Source organism: Hemitrygon akajei, chromosome 19 (genome assembly GCF_048418815.1).
Source record: "Hemitrygon akajei chromosome 19, sHemAka1.3, whole genome shotgun sequence".
Lineage (NCBI taxonomy): Eukaryota > Metazoa > Chordata > Chondrichthyes > Myliobatiformes > Dasyatidae > Hemitrygon > Hemitrygon akajei.
In genome coordinates, this window is record NC_133142.1 from 45,801,927 (window position 1) to 45,819,567 (window position 17,641).

General features: G+C 39.9%; 1 protein-coding gene across 5 annotated transcripts in view; it reads left to right on the top strand.

Annotated features, from left to right (window-relative positions):
- LOC140741904 (metabotropic glutamate receptor 7-like) overlaps nt 1-17,641 on the top strand; it is a 763,442-nt gene that overhangs the window by 482,722 nt on the left and 263,079 nt on the right. For all 5 annotated transcript variants that reach the window (XM_073072446.1, XM_073072445.1, XM_073072444.1 and 2 more), the window contains exon 7: nt 13,494-13,633. In XM_073072446.1, the coding sequence (XP_072928547.1) occupies nt 13,494-13,633 (140 nt within the window). The remainder of the gene's footprint in view (nt 1-13,493; nt 13,634-17,641) is intronic.

Consider the following 17,641-nt stretch of genomic DNA (forward strand, 5'->3'; position numbering starts at 1 on the left):
CACTATCAAATATTTATTAAAAGGAAGGGTGATAATCCTATGTATAGAAAAGGCACATAAAAAGGACAATTTTGTGATAAGAAAATCAGGTTGGTATTGGATCCCAAGAGAGAGAATTTTAGAATGCCTATGAGATGACTTTTTAATAGCAGGTTCTGGTTGAGCCCACTAGGGGAAAAGCAATTCTGGATTGGGTATTCAGTAATGAAACAGATTTGATTAAGGAGCTTGAGGTAAAGGAACCCTCAGGAGTCAGTGATAATAACATGATAGAAATCACCCCTGCAGTTTGAGAGGCAGAAGCTAAAGTCAGACGTATCATTGTTACTGTGGAGTAAATAGAATTACAGTTGTATGAGAGGGGAGCTGGCCGAAGTTGATTGGAATGGAAGACTTGCAGGGATCACAAATGGCTGGAGTTTCTTGGTCCAATTTGGAAGGCACAGGATAGATACATCACAAAGATTAAGAATTAATTTAAAAGGACGATGAAACAACCATGGCTGACAAGGGAAGTCAAAGACAGCATAAAAAGCAAAAGAGAGGACATACAATGTACCAAATTTAATAGGAAATTAGATCATTTGGAAATTTTAAAAAAACAGCAGAAGACAATAAAAAGCCATAAGGAGAGTAAAGATGAAACACGAAAGCTAGCCAATAATATCAAATCGGATGCCAAAAATTTTGCTCAGGTATAGAAAGAGTGAAAGTGAGGTGAGAATGGATATTGGACCACAGGAAAACAATGCTGGAGAGGTAGTAATGGGGGACAAACAAATGGCAGACAAACTTAATAAGTATTTTTTATCAGTCTTCTTTGTGGAATACACTAATAGTATGCCAGAAATTCAAGCTGGTCAGGTGCAGAATTGAGTGCAGTTGTTATTACTAAGGAGAAGGTGCTTGGGAAGCTGAAAGGTCTGAAGATATATAAGTCGCTGAACCATTATGCACAGTGTTCTGAAAAAGGTAGCAGAGGAACCGGTGGATGCATAAGTAATGATCTTTCCAGAATCATTTGATTCTGGAATGGGTCTAGGGGACTGGAAAATTGCAAATCTCACTCCACTCTTTGTGATGGAAGGAAGGCAAAATAAAGGAAATTGATAGGCCAGTGAGCCTGACTTCTGTGCTTGGCTAGATGTTGGAGTTCATCGTTAAGGATGGGGTTTCAGATGTACTTGATGGCACATGATAAAATAGGCCAAAGTCAGCATTGTTTCCTTTAAGAGAAATCTTGTCTGACAAACTTATTGGAATTCATTGAAGAAATAACAGGCAGGATAGACAAGGAGAGTCAGGTAATATTGCTTACTTGGTTTTTCAGAAGGCCTTTGGCAAAGTGCCACACATGAGGCTGCTTAACCAAATAAGAGCCCATTGTATTACAAAAAAAGATACTAGCATGGATAGAGCTTTCGCTTTTTGCAGGAAGCAGAGTGGGAATAAAGAGGGCCTTTTTTGGTTGGCTGACAGTAACTAATGGTGTTCCGCAGGGATCTATATGGGACTGCTTCAGTTCATATTATATGTCAATGATTTGGATGATAGAATTGATGGCTTTGTGGCCAAGTTTGTAGATGATACAAACATAGGTGTATGGGTGGGTAGTGTTGAGCAAGCACCAAGTCTACAGAAGGACTTAGTTAGATTAGAAGAATGAGCAGAGAAATGGCAGATGGAATATAATGTATGGAAGTGTATGGTCATTCACATTTGTAGAAGGAATAAAGGCATATGCTATTATCAAAACAGGAAGAAAATTCAAAATTCGGAGGTGCAGAGTGACTTGGGAGTTTTTGTGCAGGATTCACTAAAGGTTAACTTAAAGGGTTGAGTCGATGGTAGGAAAGGTAAATGCAATGTTAGCATTCATTTTGAGAAGACTAGAGCACATGAGCAAGGATGTAATGCTGTGGCTTTAAAAGACATTGGTCAGACTGCATGGAGTATTGTGACCAGCTTTGGGCCCTTTATCTAAGAAAAGGATCAAAAGGTTCAATAGGTACAGTTAATGTCAGAGAAATGTATAAAATATACATCCTGAAATGCTTTTTCTTCATTGCTGGCATTGGAGAGGCCCCAGTGGAGGTTCATGAGAATGATTCTCGGAATGAAATGATTAACATATGAGGAGCAGTTGATGGCTCACGGCTTGTACTTGCTGGAGTTTAGAACAATGAAGATGGTACCTCATTGAATCCTATCGAATATTAAAAGGCCTAGATAAAGTGAATGTGGGAAGATGTTTCCTATAGTGAATGAGTCTATGACTAGAGGGCATAGCCTCAGAATAGGGGCATATATATGTAGAACAGAGATGAGGAGGAATTTCTTTAGACAGAGGGTTGTTAAACAATGGAATTCATTACCACATATAGATGTAGAGGAAGGTTAATAGGTTCTTGCTTAGTTGTTGCATCAAAAATTAAGGGGATAAGGCAGGAGATGAGATTAAGAGATATAATACATCAGCCTTGATGGATTGATGGAGCAAATTCAATGGGACAAATGGCCCAATACTGCTCCTATGTCTTATGGTCTGGTGTTCTTATGGTCTAAGAGTTAGAGTACATACTTCTGCTGAAAGACACCAGAAATCCTTCAGTCCACACACCTCATCGATGGATCAGCAGTGGAAAGGGTAAGCAGTTTCAAGATCCTGGGTGTCAACATTTTTGAAGGTCTATCCTGGGCTCAAGGTTATTGATGTAATTAGGAAGCAGGTATGCCAGTGGCTATATTTCATTAGGAGTTTGAGGAGATTTGGTGTAATGCCAGAAGTTCTGTAACAAATTTCTATAGATGTACTGTGGAGAGGTGCTAATTCATACAATCACAAAATGTTGCAGAGGATTGTATTCCCAGCCAACTCCATCATGGGCACTAGCCTCCCACCATAAAGGACACCTTCAAATGGTAATATTTCAAAAAAGGTGGCATCCATCATTAAGGACCCTCACTGCCGAGGACATGCCCTCTTCTCATTACTGCTACCATGTAGAAGATACAGCAACTTAATGGCACACATTCAATGTTTTAGAAACAACTTATTCACCTCACCCATCAGATTTCTGAATGTTCTATGAATACTACTTCTCTATTTTGTTCTCTTTTTTGCACTATTTTCTTATTTTTTATATAAATTGCAGTGTGTTGCTGCCAGAAAACAACAAATTTCACAACATATGTCAATGATAATAAACCTGATTCTGATTCTCACGTGCATTTGAGAGTAAAAACAAAAGGAACAAAGACAAAGAATTCTGGTTAGGAGGCAGAACTGGACTGTGGTAGCAGATTTCTTTACAACATTCTAGTAAACTGTTGTGAAGGGAGGGAACAGGCCAACTGCATTCCATTTGCTAAGCATACTTGACTACAGTAATTGACTGTTTCCATATGTATTGTCAGTTAAGGAACCATTAGGATATGCATCCAGTTTCAAAAATAAAGATGGTTACTTTAATCCTAGCAATTCTCACTAAACACTGGTTCTCATTCATTCAACTTTCATCCATGCAGTTAATACCTTGATGAGATAAAAATAGATTAGAGGAGTGACATCTGGTGGACTTGCAGAATGAACCATTTGTTTTGCTTTCTGCTGATCCATGAGGAATTGTTGTTGTGTAAACAATGAGGCAAGGGAATCTTCATCTAATTTACTTACAATAATTTGAATTTTCTATCATTATAAAGTAATTTGAGGAACAAAAAATCAACTCTTATTAGAACAAGACTTCCCCCGGTGAATTCAGGAAATTGGACATTCTCCTGCATATTTTGAGTTTACGGTTTCTGTTTCAGCACTGCTGGGTACATAAGTTGATAACATTATGGCAAGGACAATGTAAAGTATGCTTCTACTACAATTTGTATATGAAGCAGAAGTACTGGAATGGTTGGAAATGTAAATCAACAACAGATGATGCTGAACCTCAGGCAGCAACACAGCTCTGGTATAGAGGGAAAACAATTTTAATATTTTAACTTAATGACGTACAATAAAAATGCTAAGTATTTAGAGTATTTTCTGTTCCACATGGAATTGATCACATTAGTTAGAAATGAAGAGGCCAGTGGCCCATCTCCTTATGGCTGAGATTTAATGGCTGAGGGAAAAGCCAGAGTGTGTATCCATGTCTTTATCCTCTTATGCCCATTATTCCATTGGCCACTGTAGAGGTGAATAGTGATGAGAGGGTCAACAGTTACAATGCCGTGACATTCTTGCTGTGGTCACTCTGTAAGGAGTGGGGAGTAAAGTCAAATCAGTGCAGGGAAATAAAGGGTAGGAAAGCTACAGAGAGAAGTAAAGAATACACAAATATTAAGAATAAATGAAAATTATAAATTTTGAAATTTTTGCTGCTTAAAATAACAAGTGTTCAAATGTTTTGATTTAGGATCAGAAAGTTTAATTTGGCAATGTGCTTAATTATTATGGTATTTTAAGGGCACATACATTTTTTAATGACCATAATAATACTAAATGACTATTGATGAAAAAAAGACAGACTATTCTTCAATGTGACAGGGATTCTGAATCTGAATCAGGTTTATAATCTCTGACATGAAATTTGTTGTTTTGCAGAAGTAGTGTAGTGCTAGACATAAATATTACTATAAGTTACAAAATATAAATAAATGAATGGTGCAATGACGGAATAGCGATGTACTGCTTACAGACCACTTGGAAATCTGATAACAGCGGGGAAGAAGCTGGTCCTAAAATATTGCATGTTATTCTTCAACTCTCATATCTCCTCAATAGTGGTAGACCGAAGAGGGCATGATCTGGATAGTGAGGGATCTTAACGGTGACACCACTTTTTGAAGATGTCCTAAACAATGTACCTGAGTCTAGACCATCTGCAGACTCTTTTGATTCCACACACTGGAGCCTTCATAACTGGCTATTACACACCAGACACAATTCTGTCCACCATACATAGACATAAATTTGCAAGTCTTTGGTGTCAAACCAAATTCCTTCAAAATCCTAATGAAGTAGAATTACTGATGTGCCTTCTTCATAATTGTTGACCATTGCATCAAGTTGTTCATGCAGCAGGGGCAGCAAGGTAGCATAGTTCTTAACGCAATGCGTTACACTACTGATGACTCAGGTTCAGTTCCTGCCACTGCCTGTAAGGAGTTAGTATTCTCCCCATGACCATGTGCGTTTCCTGTGGGTGCTTTTGTTTACTCCCACAGTCCAAAGACACCGGTTGGAAGTTTAATTGGTTATTGTAAATTGTCTGTGATTAGGCTAAGATTAAATTGGGGTTTACTGGGCGGCGTGGCACTGTATTTCACACTGTATCAAAATGAATAAATGGCCACTATGTTACTGAGGTTCATTGCACATCTCGGAATCCCCTCAATATGGAGACTGATTTTTCACATTCATAGTGCCATGCTGCCACTAACATGCTATTGTTTATTCCATTGCGATATGGGCGAGAGAACTCTGAGAGATATCTCAAAACAACAGAAAAATCTTTCAAAGAGAGTTGGCATTCCAATTTGATCAATACTGGGCACAGCTGTAAACAAAAAGAGAAATATAGGGCACTAGAAATGTTAGAATTTGAAGAAGGATTGATTTGTCACACTCCCCCCTTCAAAAAGCCACCATTTTGGTGAGAATTAAAGCTGGATGCTTCCATCTTACTTGGCGGATTTGTTTCTGCTTCTGTGTTATGGATTGAGCTTGGATAAATAATTATTGATACTTTAGTTTCAGCATGAAATGAAAACTTGGTAGTGTAAGGAAGCATTTATTATCTTTGCTGCAGGAATAACACAACACAAAACCAGGCTTTGTTGTTTTGCAGAAGCAGCACAGTGCAAGACATGAAAAATTACTAGAAGTTTACTAAAATAAACAAACAAATAAATAAATAAATAGTGCGATAACGGAATAGTGATGAAGTGCTTCCTGTACAGCACTGTAGTGAAGCCAGCACAGCTGCTGTCTCATGGCTTCAGGGACCTGGGTTTAAGCATGATTTTCAATGTTAACTGGGTGGGATCTATCGGTTCTCCCATTCACTGTGTAGCTCCTGTGCTCCAGATTCATCCCACATCTTAATAACATATCTATATAACCATATAACTATTATAATTACAGCACGGAAACAGACCATCTTGGCCCTTCTAGTCCGTGCCAAACGCTTACTCTCACCTAGTCCCACCGACCTGCACTCAGCCCATAACCCTCCATTCCTTTCCTGTCCATATACCTGTCCAATTTTACTTCAAATGACAATACTGAACCTGCCTCTATCACTTCTACTGGAAGCTCATTCCACACAGCTACCACTCTCTGAGTAAAGAAGTTCCCCCTAACTTTTTGCCCCCTAACTCTCAACTCATGTCCTCTTGTTTGAATCTCCCCTACTCTCAATGGAAAAAAACCTATCCACGTCAACTCTGTCTATCCCCCTAATAATTTGAAATACCTCTATCAAGTCCCCCCTCAACTTTCTACGCTCCAAAGAATAAAGACCTAACTTGTTCAACCTTTCCCTGTAACTTAGGTGCTGAAACACAGGTAACATTCTAGTAAATCTTCTCTGTACTCTCTCTAATTTGTTGACATCTTTGCTATAATTTGGAGACTAGAACTATACACAATACTCCAAATTCGGCCTCACCAATGCTGTATACAATTTTAACATTACATCCAAACTCCTATACTCAATGCTCTGATTTATAAAGGCCAGCATACCAAAAGCTGTCTTCACTACCCTATCTACATGTGATTCCACCTTCAGGGAACAATGCACCATTATTCCAGTATTCTACTGGAATACCAGTGTTCTACTGCATTCTTCAATGTCCTACCATTTACCATGTATGTCCTATTTGGATTATTCCTACCAAAATGTAGCACCTCACACTTATCAGCATTAAACTCCATCTGCCATCGTTCAGCCCACTCTTCTAACTGGCCTAAATCTCTCTGCAAGCTCTGAAAACCTACTTCATTATCCACAACGCCACCCATCTTCATATCATCTGCATACTTACTAATCCAATTTACCACCCCATCATCCAGATCATTAATGTATATGACAAACAACATTGGACCCAGTACAGATCCCTGAGGCACACCACTAGTCACCGGCCTCCAACCTGACAAACAGTTATCTACCTCTACTCTCTGGCATCTCCTATCCAGCCACTGTTGAATCCATTTTACTACTTCAATATTAATACCTAATGATTGAACCTTCCTAACTAACCTTCCATGCGGAACCTTGTCAAAGGCCTTACTGAAGTCCATATAGACAACATCCACTGCTTTACCCTCGTCAATTTTCCTAGCAGCCTCTTCATAAAATTCAATAGGATTTGTCAAACATGACCTTCCATGCACAAATCCATGTTGACTGTTCCTGAACACCTACGCTCGGTCCACTAGAGAAAGCAGGATCTCCCAGTGGCCACACAGTTTAATTCCACGCCCCATTCTCATTCTGATATGTCTATCCATGGCCTCCTCTACTGTCAAAATGAATCCAAACTCAGGTTGGAGGAACAACACCTTATATACCGGCTGGGTAGCCTCCAACCTGATGGCATGAACATTGACTTCTCTAACTTCTGTTAATGACCCTCCTCCCCTTCTTACCCCATCCCTGACATATTTAGCTGTTTTTTTTCTCTCTCTCTCTCTGCCAATCACCCTGCCTGTTCTCCATCTCCCTCTGATGCTCCCCTCCCCCTTTCTTTCTCCCGTGGCCTCCCGTCCCATGATCCTTTCCCTTCTCCAGCTCTGTATCACTTTCGCCAATCACCTTTCCAGCTCTTAGCTTCATCCCACCCCCTCCGGTCTTCTCCTATCATTTCGCATTTCCCCCTCCCCCCACTACTTTCAAATCTCTTAGTATCTCTCCTTTTAGTTAGTCCTGATGAAGGGTCTCGGCCCAAAACGTCGACAGTGCTTCTCCTTATAGATGCTGTCTGGCCTGCTGTGTTCCACCAGCATTTTGTGTGTGTTATTTGAATTTCCAGCATCTGCAGATTTCCTCGTGTTAGAACACAGGAATTCTGTTGGAAAAGCAAAAGGATTTCAGAGTCTAGTGAAAGTCAGAGCGTAGTTACAGAACATAATAAAGCTCTTTATCTCTAGGGGTTTAAAATACAAAAAGAGTAGAAAGAATGCTTTATTTATGAGAAACTTTAATTAGAGTACCCCTGGCTTTCTGTAATGCAGGAAGGAAATCTCCATTAAGCATTTCACAGATCCACTGTCATAATCACATTCTAACCACATTAAGTGATGAGAACAGTTTGGATAACCTTGTCCTTTACTTATATGAGTTTAGATAATGGACAATGGATGTAACATATAACATTTTAAAAAGGATTTGTTAGGCTAGGTCCAAAAACACTATAGTGTATTATGGAAAAACAAATGGAGATAATCTGAAACAGCACACACAAAATTCTGGAGGAACGCAGCAGGCCAGGCAGCATCTATGGAAAACAGTGTAGTCGATGTTTTGGCCCAAGACTCTTCATCAGGACTGGAGAAAAAGATGAGGAGTCAGAGTAAGAAAGTGGGAGGAGGGGAGGAAGAACCACAAGGTGATAGGTGAAATAGAGGAGGCGTGAAGTATTGGTGAAAGTGGTACAGGGCTGAAAAAGGAGGAATCCAATAGGAGAAGACAAAAAGCCATGGAAGGAAGAAATGGGATGAGCACCAGAGGGAGAGAGGTGATAGGCTAGAAAGGAGATAAGATAAGAGTGAAATGGGAATGGGTAATGGTGTATAGGGTGGCATTACCAGAAGTTCAAGAAATTAATGTTCATGCCATCAGTTTGGAGGCTACCCAGACATCCAAACTGAATATGGCCTCATCATGACAATAGAGGAGGCCATGGACTGAAATGTTGGAATGGGAAGAGGAATTAAAGTGGATCTCAAAGAATGGGTCTTCACTTCCTCCACCGTCAACACTGTCCTCAGCAGCATCTCTTCTATTTATTGCATGTCTGCCCTCACCCTCCACTGCAACAGGGACAGGGTTCCTCTTATCCCCACCTATCACCACATCAGCCTCCACATCCAGCACATAATTTTCCATAACTTCCACCATCTCCAGTGGAATCCCACTACCATACTCATCTTTCCCCCCCCCCCCCCACTTTCTGCTTTCCATCGGGATCACTCCCTACGTAACTCCATTGTCCGTTCGTCCCTCCCCACTGATCACCCTCCTGGCACTTAACTTTGCAAGCAGAACAAGTGCTACACCTGCCCCTATGCCTCCTGCCTCTCTACCATTCAGGGCCCCAAACAGTCCTTCCAGGTGAGGTTGGGGTCATCTACTGTATCCAGTGCTCTGGGTGTGGCCTCCTGTATATTGGTGAGACTGGCGTAGTTTGGGAGACCGCTTCACTGAGCACCTATGCTCTGTCTGCCAGAAAAGGTGAGATCTCCCAGTAGCCACTCATTTTAATTCCACTTCCCATTCCCATTCCAACATGTCAGTCCATGGCCTACTCTACTGTTGCAATGAGGTCACACTCAGGTTAGAAGAACAACACCTTATATTCAGTCTGGGTAGCTTCCAACCTGATGGCATGAACATCAATTTCTCGAACTTCCATCAAAGGACCCCTTTGCCATTGCCCATTCCCATTTCCCTTTCTCAGCTTACCTCCTTACCAGCCTATCACCTCCCTCTGGTACTCCTCCCCATTTTCTTTCTTCCATGGCATTCTGTCTTCTCCTGTTAGATTCCCCCTTCTCCAGCCCTGTATCTCTTTCACCAATCAACTTCCCAGCTCCTTTCTTCACCCCTCCCCTCCCTCCTGGTTTCACCTATCACCCTGTGGTTCTTCCTCCTCCGCCCCTCCCCCAATTCTTACTCTGATTTCTCATCTTTTTTTCCCAGTCCTGATGAAGGGTCTCAGTCTGAAACATTGACTGTTTATTCTTTTCTCTCAGCGCAGCCTGGTCTGCTGAGTTCGTCCAGCATTCTGAGTGTGTTGGCTTTGATTTGTCTGCAGATTTTATCTCATCTGAGGTAATCTTAAGATCAGGGTTACTCATATTTTCTTGTCTATAGCTTAGGGCAAATATGGATGGCACCATCTGATGCTATCAATGAAATATTTCAGAGCTGATATTAATAGAGGTTTCTCAGGGAACTCCAGTTATACAGACTACAGTGATCATGCCAGCTCCCGGAAGATTAATTCAATTTCTCTTCTTATTCACACAATGAAGATACTTATTTTTTCATTAACCACTCTTAATTATTTCAAAATAGTCTGAAACCAAGAGGCAATTTAATAAGTAAGCAATCAATAAATCAGCATACCTTTTGGGATCTGGGAGGAAACCAGAGCTCCTGAGAAAATCCATGCTAGAACATGCACAACCTGAACAGGCAGCAGTGGATCGACACACACAAAATGCTGGAAGAATTCAGCAAGCCAGGCAGCATCTATGGAATGGAATAAACTGTTCACGTTTCTAGCCATTACCCTTCATCAGGACTGGAAAGGAAGGGGGAAGAAGCTGGGGGAAGAGAAAGTGTACAGGCTGGTAGGTGATATGTGAAACCAGATGAGGAAGAAGGTGGGTGGGTTGGGGAGGTGGGGGGTGGGGATTGAACTAAGAAGCTTAGAGGTGATGGGTGGAAAAGGTAGAGGACTGGATAAGAAGGAATCTGGTAGGAGAGGAGTGTAGACCATGGGAGAAAGGGAAGGAAGAGATGTCCCAGGGAGAGGTGATGAGCAGATGAGAAGAGAGGGAGTAAGAAGGGAGCAGAATGTGGAATGGAAAAGGAGAGAAGAGGAAGGGGGAAAATGTCCAAAAGTTAGAGAAATTGATGTTCATGCTATCAGGCTGGAGGCTACCCAGATGGAAGATGAAGTGTTGCTCCTCCAACTGGAGAGTGGCCTCTTCGTGGCAGTAGAGGAGACCATGGACTGGCATGTCCAAATGGGACGTAAAATTAAAATAGGTCATTACTGGGAAAACCTGTCCTTTGTGGTGGACAGACCGAAGCTGCTTGACGAAGCAGTCAACAATCTATGTCAGGTCTCACTGATGTGGAGGATGTGTACTGGGAGTACCACAACTATGGATGAGCCCCAACAGACTTACAGGTGAAGTGTCATCTTAACTGGAAGGACAGTGTGGGGCTCTGAGTGGTGGTACGGGTGGAGGTATAGGGGCAGGTGTAGCATTTGTCCTGCTTATAGGAGTAAGAGCCCAGAGGGAGATCAGTGGGAAGGTATGAGTGACAGGTGAGTCATGTTGTGAGCAATCCTTGTGGAAAACAGAAAGCGGGAGTAGAGACAGAAATTTTTAGTGGTATGATCACGTGAAGATGGTGGGAGTTGTGGAGAATAATGTGCTGGATGTAGAGGCTCATGGAGTTATAGATAAGGTCAAGGGGAACTCTATCCAGGCAATGCCAGATTTCAGGACTGAACCTGGCACCCAGGAGCTGTGGGACAACAGAATTATCCATTGTGATGGACCCTCATTCTGCTATTTGCTGTATAATACATGCAAATAATCCTTTAACATAATCGTAGAATCACTGGAGCAACACCCAAAATGCTGGAGGAACTCAGCAGGTCAGGTGGAATTTCAGGTTGAGCCTCATCAACTGACCACATCCACTTCCCTCAGCATAAGCTGCCTAAATTCCTTCAGTACGTCGAGTGCTGTTCCAGATTCCACCATCTACAGTCCCTTGTGTCAACAAGATCGTTGATTCGTTTTAGAAGGTTCACCATCCGCTTAGAGATTTATTGTCATTCCTGAGGACAATGAGATGGCAGTGCTGCTTCATTCAGTGCAAACCAGCATACTGGCAATTTATAATCTTAACAATACATTTCTAAGTTTCAAAAAGCTAATCTAATATTTCGTCGTTGCCCAAATTTCATATTTGCAACAATACCCCTCCCCACCAAGATCGACAACTATCAAACTTTGTATTTTGGTCTGGATGAACGGTCTCGGCCCAAATGTCAACTGTTTATTCCCTTTCATAGATACTGCTTGATTTGCTGAGTTCCTTCAGCATTGTGTGGGTGTTACTCTGGATTTCCAGCATGTGCTGAATCTCTTGCATTTACTAAATTTGGATAATTCTGCATTGTTAGTTTTGAATAATTCATTAAAGATGTTCTCCTCTCTGAGACCTGTGCAATTAAATGGAAGTGGTATCATGATGCAGCAGTGAATACTGCTACCTCACAAATGCAGGGACTCAAGTTTAAACTTAACCCTGGATTGTATCTGTGCAGTATGCACATTCTCCATTTGACAAGCAGGTTTCTATCAGCCTCTCTGATTTCCTCCCACAATCTATAGATGAACTGGCTTCTCTATATGAGCTCCTTATTTAAGTGAAGTGGGATAGAATTAGTTGCAGTATAGAAGAGATAAGGAGAAGGGGAATATGACTGATGGAATTGCTCAATCGACCAAATCATTGCACTCTGTGTTATTAAGAAGTGACTATAACAATTTGTATTTATATAACTGTATTAACTTGGCAAAATATTCATTAGCGACAGTGAACCGCAGATAGATATTAGTGCAAGTAAAAGGAAGGGTTTAGGGAGTATCTTTGCGGGAGGTAGAGATTTTCAGGAAAGTTTGATCTTCAAGGGATATCCAGCTGTAGGTCTTAACTCGTGTACCTGCATATTCTCATGGGGTCCTATTGCATCACTCCCTCGACAAGAAAAGCCTTAAATAATGGTCATTATTCAGTGTTCTTTTTGGCTGTCATATTTATGACTATTCAACAAAAAATAATTTGCTATCACTTCTTGAGAACATTAATGGAGTTGTAGAAGTGCACACACTGATTTATTTCATTGTAACTATTCATTGTAACTGTTGATACTAGACAACAGGGCAATTATAAGACTAAATAATAAGGCTCAAAGTAATTTTGATATAATTTGTACAAACAATTTTGGCCACAATAGGAGTTAATTCTGAACAGAAATGCAATATATTTCAGGGCATGTTTAGATGAAAGAAATTGCAAACTGAATCAAAGCCAAACAGTTCTTATCATTTTCTCATACAACATTCCCTTTTGCTGAAAGAGAAGAAAGTGAAGGGAAGCTGTTTTTGGGTGCAAGTTAAGATTTTCCAGCTGAGTCTGGCCTCTAGTGACACTATCTCTCACAGGAAGATGGAGCACTATTGCAATAAGAAAAAGAATATTTACTGCCTTCATTCTCTGTCCTGATTCCTCCTAAAGAACTCTCCTGGGGCTTAATTCTACTAATCTATGCCATGCAACATTTTTTCTCCTTTAGTTTGGCTCAATCAATCCCTTAAAGCAGTTCATTTTAAATTTTGTTAATGAATCTGACAGAATGATTGTAATTAATTTGCGACCCTTCCAGAATTTCTCTCTCTGAGAGCCTGTGTTGTCAAATCTCCACTCAGTTTAATTGGTTCTTTTCCCTTCTCTCTTCAGGTAGTGCTGGAAATCCTGTGATGTTCAATGATAAAGGTGATGCTCCAGGCCGTTATGATATCTTCCAATACCAGCTCATTGCCAACAATACCTGGGACTACCGCATCATTGGGCAGTGGACAGACCAACTATATCTTAATGTAAGTCACAACCTGCTAGACTGTTAGTATCACGTATGTCAAGTCAGCAACTAGTAAAACCAAGAGGCCACCTTATTTGAAGGGAACATGCCAGTAACATGGGGCTGGAGAACTGTTGCTTTAATTTTCTGGCCAATGTTTCATCCCTCTATAAATCACTAACTACACTAGACTTACCTTATTGCTGGTTGCCTAAGTGTTTCATTGCAGCCTTCAGGCAGTTGTAGATATCAAATAAACTATTGGAATAGTTGAGGCTGTTTCTAATAGCAACACATCATTTGAGACAGCACATATACTGCTTCTTGGTTGATTAATTTACTGCTGTGAATTGCTCCTTGTGCGCGGCTGATTGCTAGAATCAGCAGGAAATCAATGGGATTGTGGGGAAAAATTAAATGAATTAATGTAAAGGTTAGTTGGCACAGGCTTGGTGGGCCAAAGGGCCTGTTTCCACCTTGTATGACTCTAGGAGGGAAACTTGGGACTTCTTCATGTTTATGCATATGCTTATACAGATTTATCACACGGACATTGAAACATACAGTGAAATGAGTTGGTCATGCCAGTGTTACCCGCGCCTACATAGCATGCTGCAAATGTTCAACTAAACAACACAAGCAGCAATATCAACAGCAGAACAATAGCAAAACAAGGCCAACCACTCACATATATAGACAGTCCTTCAACCCCAGCACAGTTCGCCTCTGAGCCTCCAGGCTCCCATGGAATGGCAGATTTGCAACATCAGACCTCCAATTTCCAAAGTGGTCTCACAGATTCAGGGCTTCAGGCTTCTGGATTCGCTTTTGGCCTTCAGTATGATCCCCAGTACATGCCTATGTCAGGACCCTGAAGTCCAGGTCCCCAATTCCAGATCAGCCAACTTGTTGACTGTGGAGTGGGGGGTGGTCACCACAGTGCTTCACATTATTTATATTTACATATTATTTGAGCATATTTTCCCCAATACAAATAGGAATTGATATAACTGCAAAATGATATCCTTTTAAAGTATCTATCTGATCTAAATAGCAGAGGAAATAACAGAATACATAATAGAGAAGCAGCAGATGAAGAGACTGACGCTGACATATGTACTTCACTCCACTTTAAGGCACCTAATCCAAGGGAGGATTGCAGAGACATTGTGCTTTGATCACATCCACAATACTTGTTTCCTGCTAGCAATCATTAATATGTTGCTAGTGAAGTACAACAGTAAATCCCTGCTGTGTTTATGGTTTCCTTAGTGAGTATCGACACTTATTGGGCAAATGATGTTGGTAACTTTGTTTGTGTGATTTTGAATTGGAATTTAAAATCTGTGTGATATTACAAAGTCTTGCTGCTGACTGTGTTTCATAAGCACATACAACTGCTGACAGGATCCTCCTGGATTAAAGGTCTTTAGAATAAAGATCACATAGAAAATTCAAGTGACATCCTCAAAAAGAAAGTATAAGAACATTTGACAGTCAACTAAACTGAGCCAGGTGACAAATATGGAAAGCAGGCAGTGCTTTTCAGATCACCCAAAATACTCAAAAACCGAAGAAAGTTATAAAAGTTTTCCTTTATAAAATCAATCAAGTAATATCAAGAAACTTAAATGGTGACATATTCTAAAGCACACAAAATATAGTACAGAAAGCTAAAATAATAAACACTCAATATCATTCCCTTGGAAATATTCCCTTCTTTCAAATCCATGCAAGTCCCATCTGCTTCCTTTCTCCGACTTGAGAAGGACCTTTGGTCTTAATTTCCTCCATTAAAAATGGCCATAACCTTCTATATGCACATTGAGTTTCCTCCATGGGACTGCAGTCAATAATTCACTGACCAATGCTTCTGGATTCATGAATGGGAAAGCAGAAGTTTCTGTCAGTTATGGACACTGATAGATGATTCTGACTCATTTTCCAACACAATTCAAACAAAGCTAACAGATTTCTACTAAGTGCCAAAAAAGAACTTGAAAAAGTAAAGCAAATTGAAGCCTAAATAAACACCCTCAAGATACATTGTCTGCAGCTTTCGCTGAAGTTCTTGTGCAAAGGTGTGTGCTGTGGGGGGGGTTTATGATATTTGTGGAAGCACAGAAACATAGTCACAGAAGGGCAGGACTGGTAACTCAGTGTTCCAGATTATAGAACAGAGGTTCTAAACCTGGGGTCCACAGACCACTTGGGGTCAATTAACTGGATGGGGAAAAAATTACATCTTTATTTTCACTAACCTTTAACTGTAATTTAGCATTTTCTTCAACTATGAATGTTGGCAATAACCCACAGTAGTATTAGCAGTATCTGTGACTTTGCCACCAATAGAAATCACAGATGTTTTCATATCATATTACAGTTGTTAGAAATATCTCAAAATACTGTATATTGCATACTCATCACTGCTTTGAAATTATGGTAGTTATTGGACGCACTGCTAGATCAACCATGATTGCAGTCTTCCTGACTGCAGACGCTCATGCAACATAACTGGCCAACTCTTGGTCAGCCCTGCGATTGGATGGCCAATGTGACATGGATGTTGCTTTGTCAAAGACCACCCCACAGTTTAATGTTCTTATTCAAGCTGAGCAACAATAGCCTTCTCACTGACATGTATTTAAAAAATAAAATTTATTTTTAACTTATCTAGATTTTAAATGTATAGTCCTGTAATTAAATGCATTAATAAAGAAGTACATATATTACTATACCACATTTGAAAAAATGTTTGATAAGTGTATTTCAATATAACTGGTTTCTTTCGCAATCCTATATATTTTTATACAGTATTTAAATAGATTATTCTGAGAAGGGGTCCATAGGCTTCACTGGACTGATGAAGGAGTCTAGGGCATAAAAAAAGGTATAGAAAGTTCAGAGGTGATAGAGATTGATTTAAAGGAGAAGAGAAAATTGCCTTATTAATCAAAGAGAATGTAATGACAGTATTAAAGGGAGGGATCCTTCAATGAGTCCATAATGGTAGAACTTAGGATAAAGTTGGGTCTTTTGAATTCATTACATTTTTAACTACATCCCAAAAGAAATTAGTTATTTTCTTTTATAACTATAGAAATAACATAAAATGAAACAGAATGAAAATCATTCTTTTTAGGTAGAGACAAGTCTTTATCTTTTTTGCAACGTTGAATTTCAGAATTTTTCATTAAGTTCTATTACAAGCGAAATAATTGGCTTCACAACATTCAACAATTTCAATACTCCAATTTTCCTTGTTGTGGTGGTAATTGGATTCTATTTTAATCTGCAAACTGCCTTTGTGCCAATGATAGGATATATCAATGCAACAGTTATTATAGGTCTCACTTGTAGACCACAAAACTGTTTTCCAAAAGGAAAGCATATGTTTTGCCAAGCAATCAACTAAGTCATCACTCGTGGTTTGAGAAGGAGGCAGTGGAGGCAGAAGTCGAAATAACACCAATAATAAAGCAGGCAATGTATCAAGTGCCTGGATTTAAAACAATAATTTATTTTGAAATATTTGGGAGAAATTCCAAGCTCTTCTGGCTTTAATAAAACAATGAAGCAGAAGTAACTGAATTTGATAGTAACATCGAAAAGTACCAACCAGGCTTATAGAAAGTGCAGTTGCCTGTGTGGGAGACTGCTCATGACAGCTGATGTGATTTATGACTTGTATTTGAATTTCTGGCCAGCACAAGCAAAAGGAAGATTGCACTTAATGTCAGTATATAATTGCTAGTGTAGTTTCAGAAAATAAAAGAGGTTGTCAGGGAAAACGATAAACTTTTGCCATCAGGATATACTTGGAAATTTATGGCAGTACTATTTCTAATATTTATTAAGGTAGTATTTTTTTCTCAGTTTTGATCCTTGCAATTAAATAGAGAAATCCATGAAGATGTCTATTGATTTGGGTGCAATTTTCATTCTAATGTGATAGAATTGAAGGGTCTTTTGTAGGAAAAATTGAATCATAGCAAAAGAGCAAAGTGTGTGGCTGTTTCTTCCTATA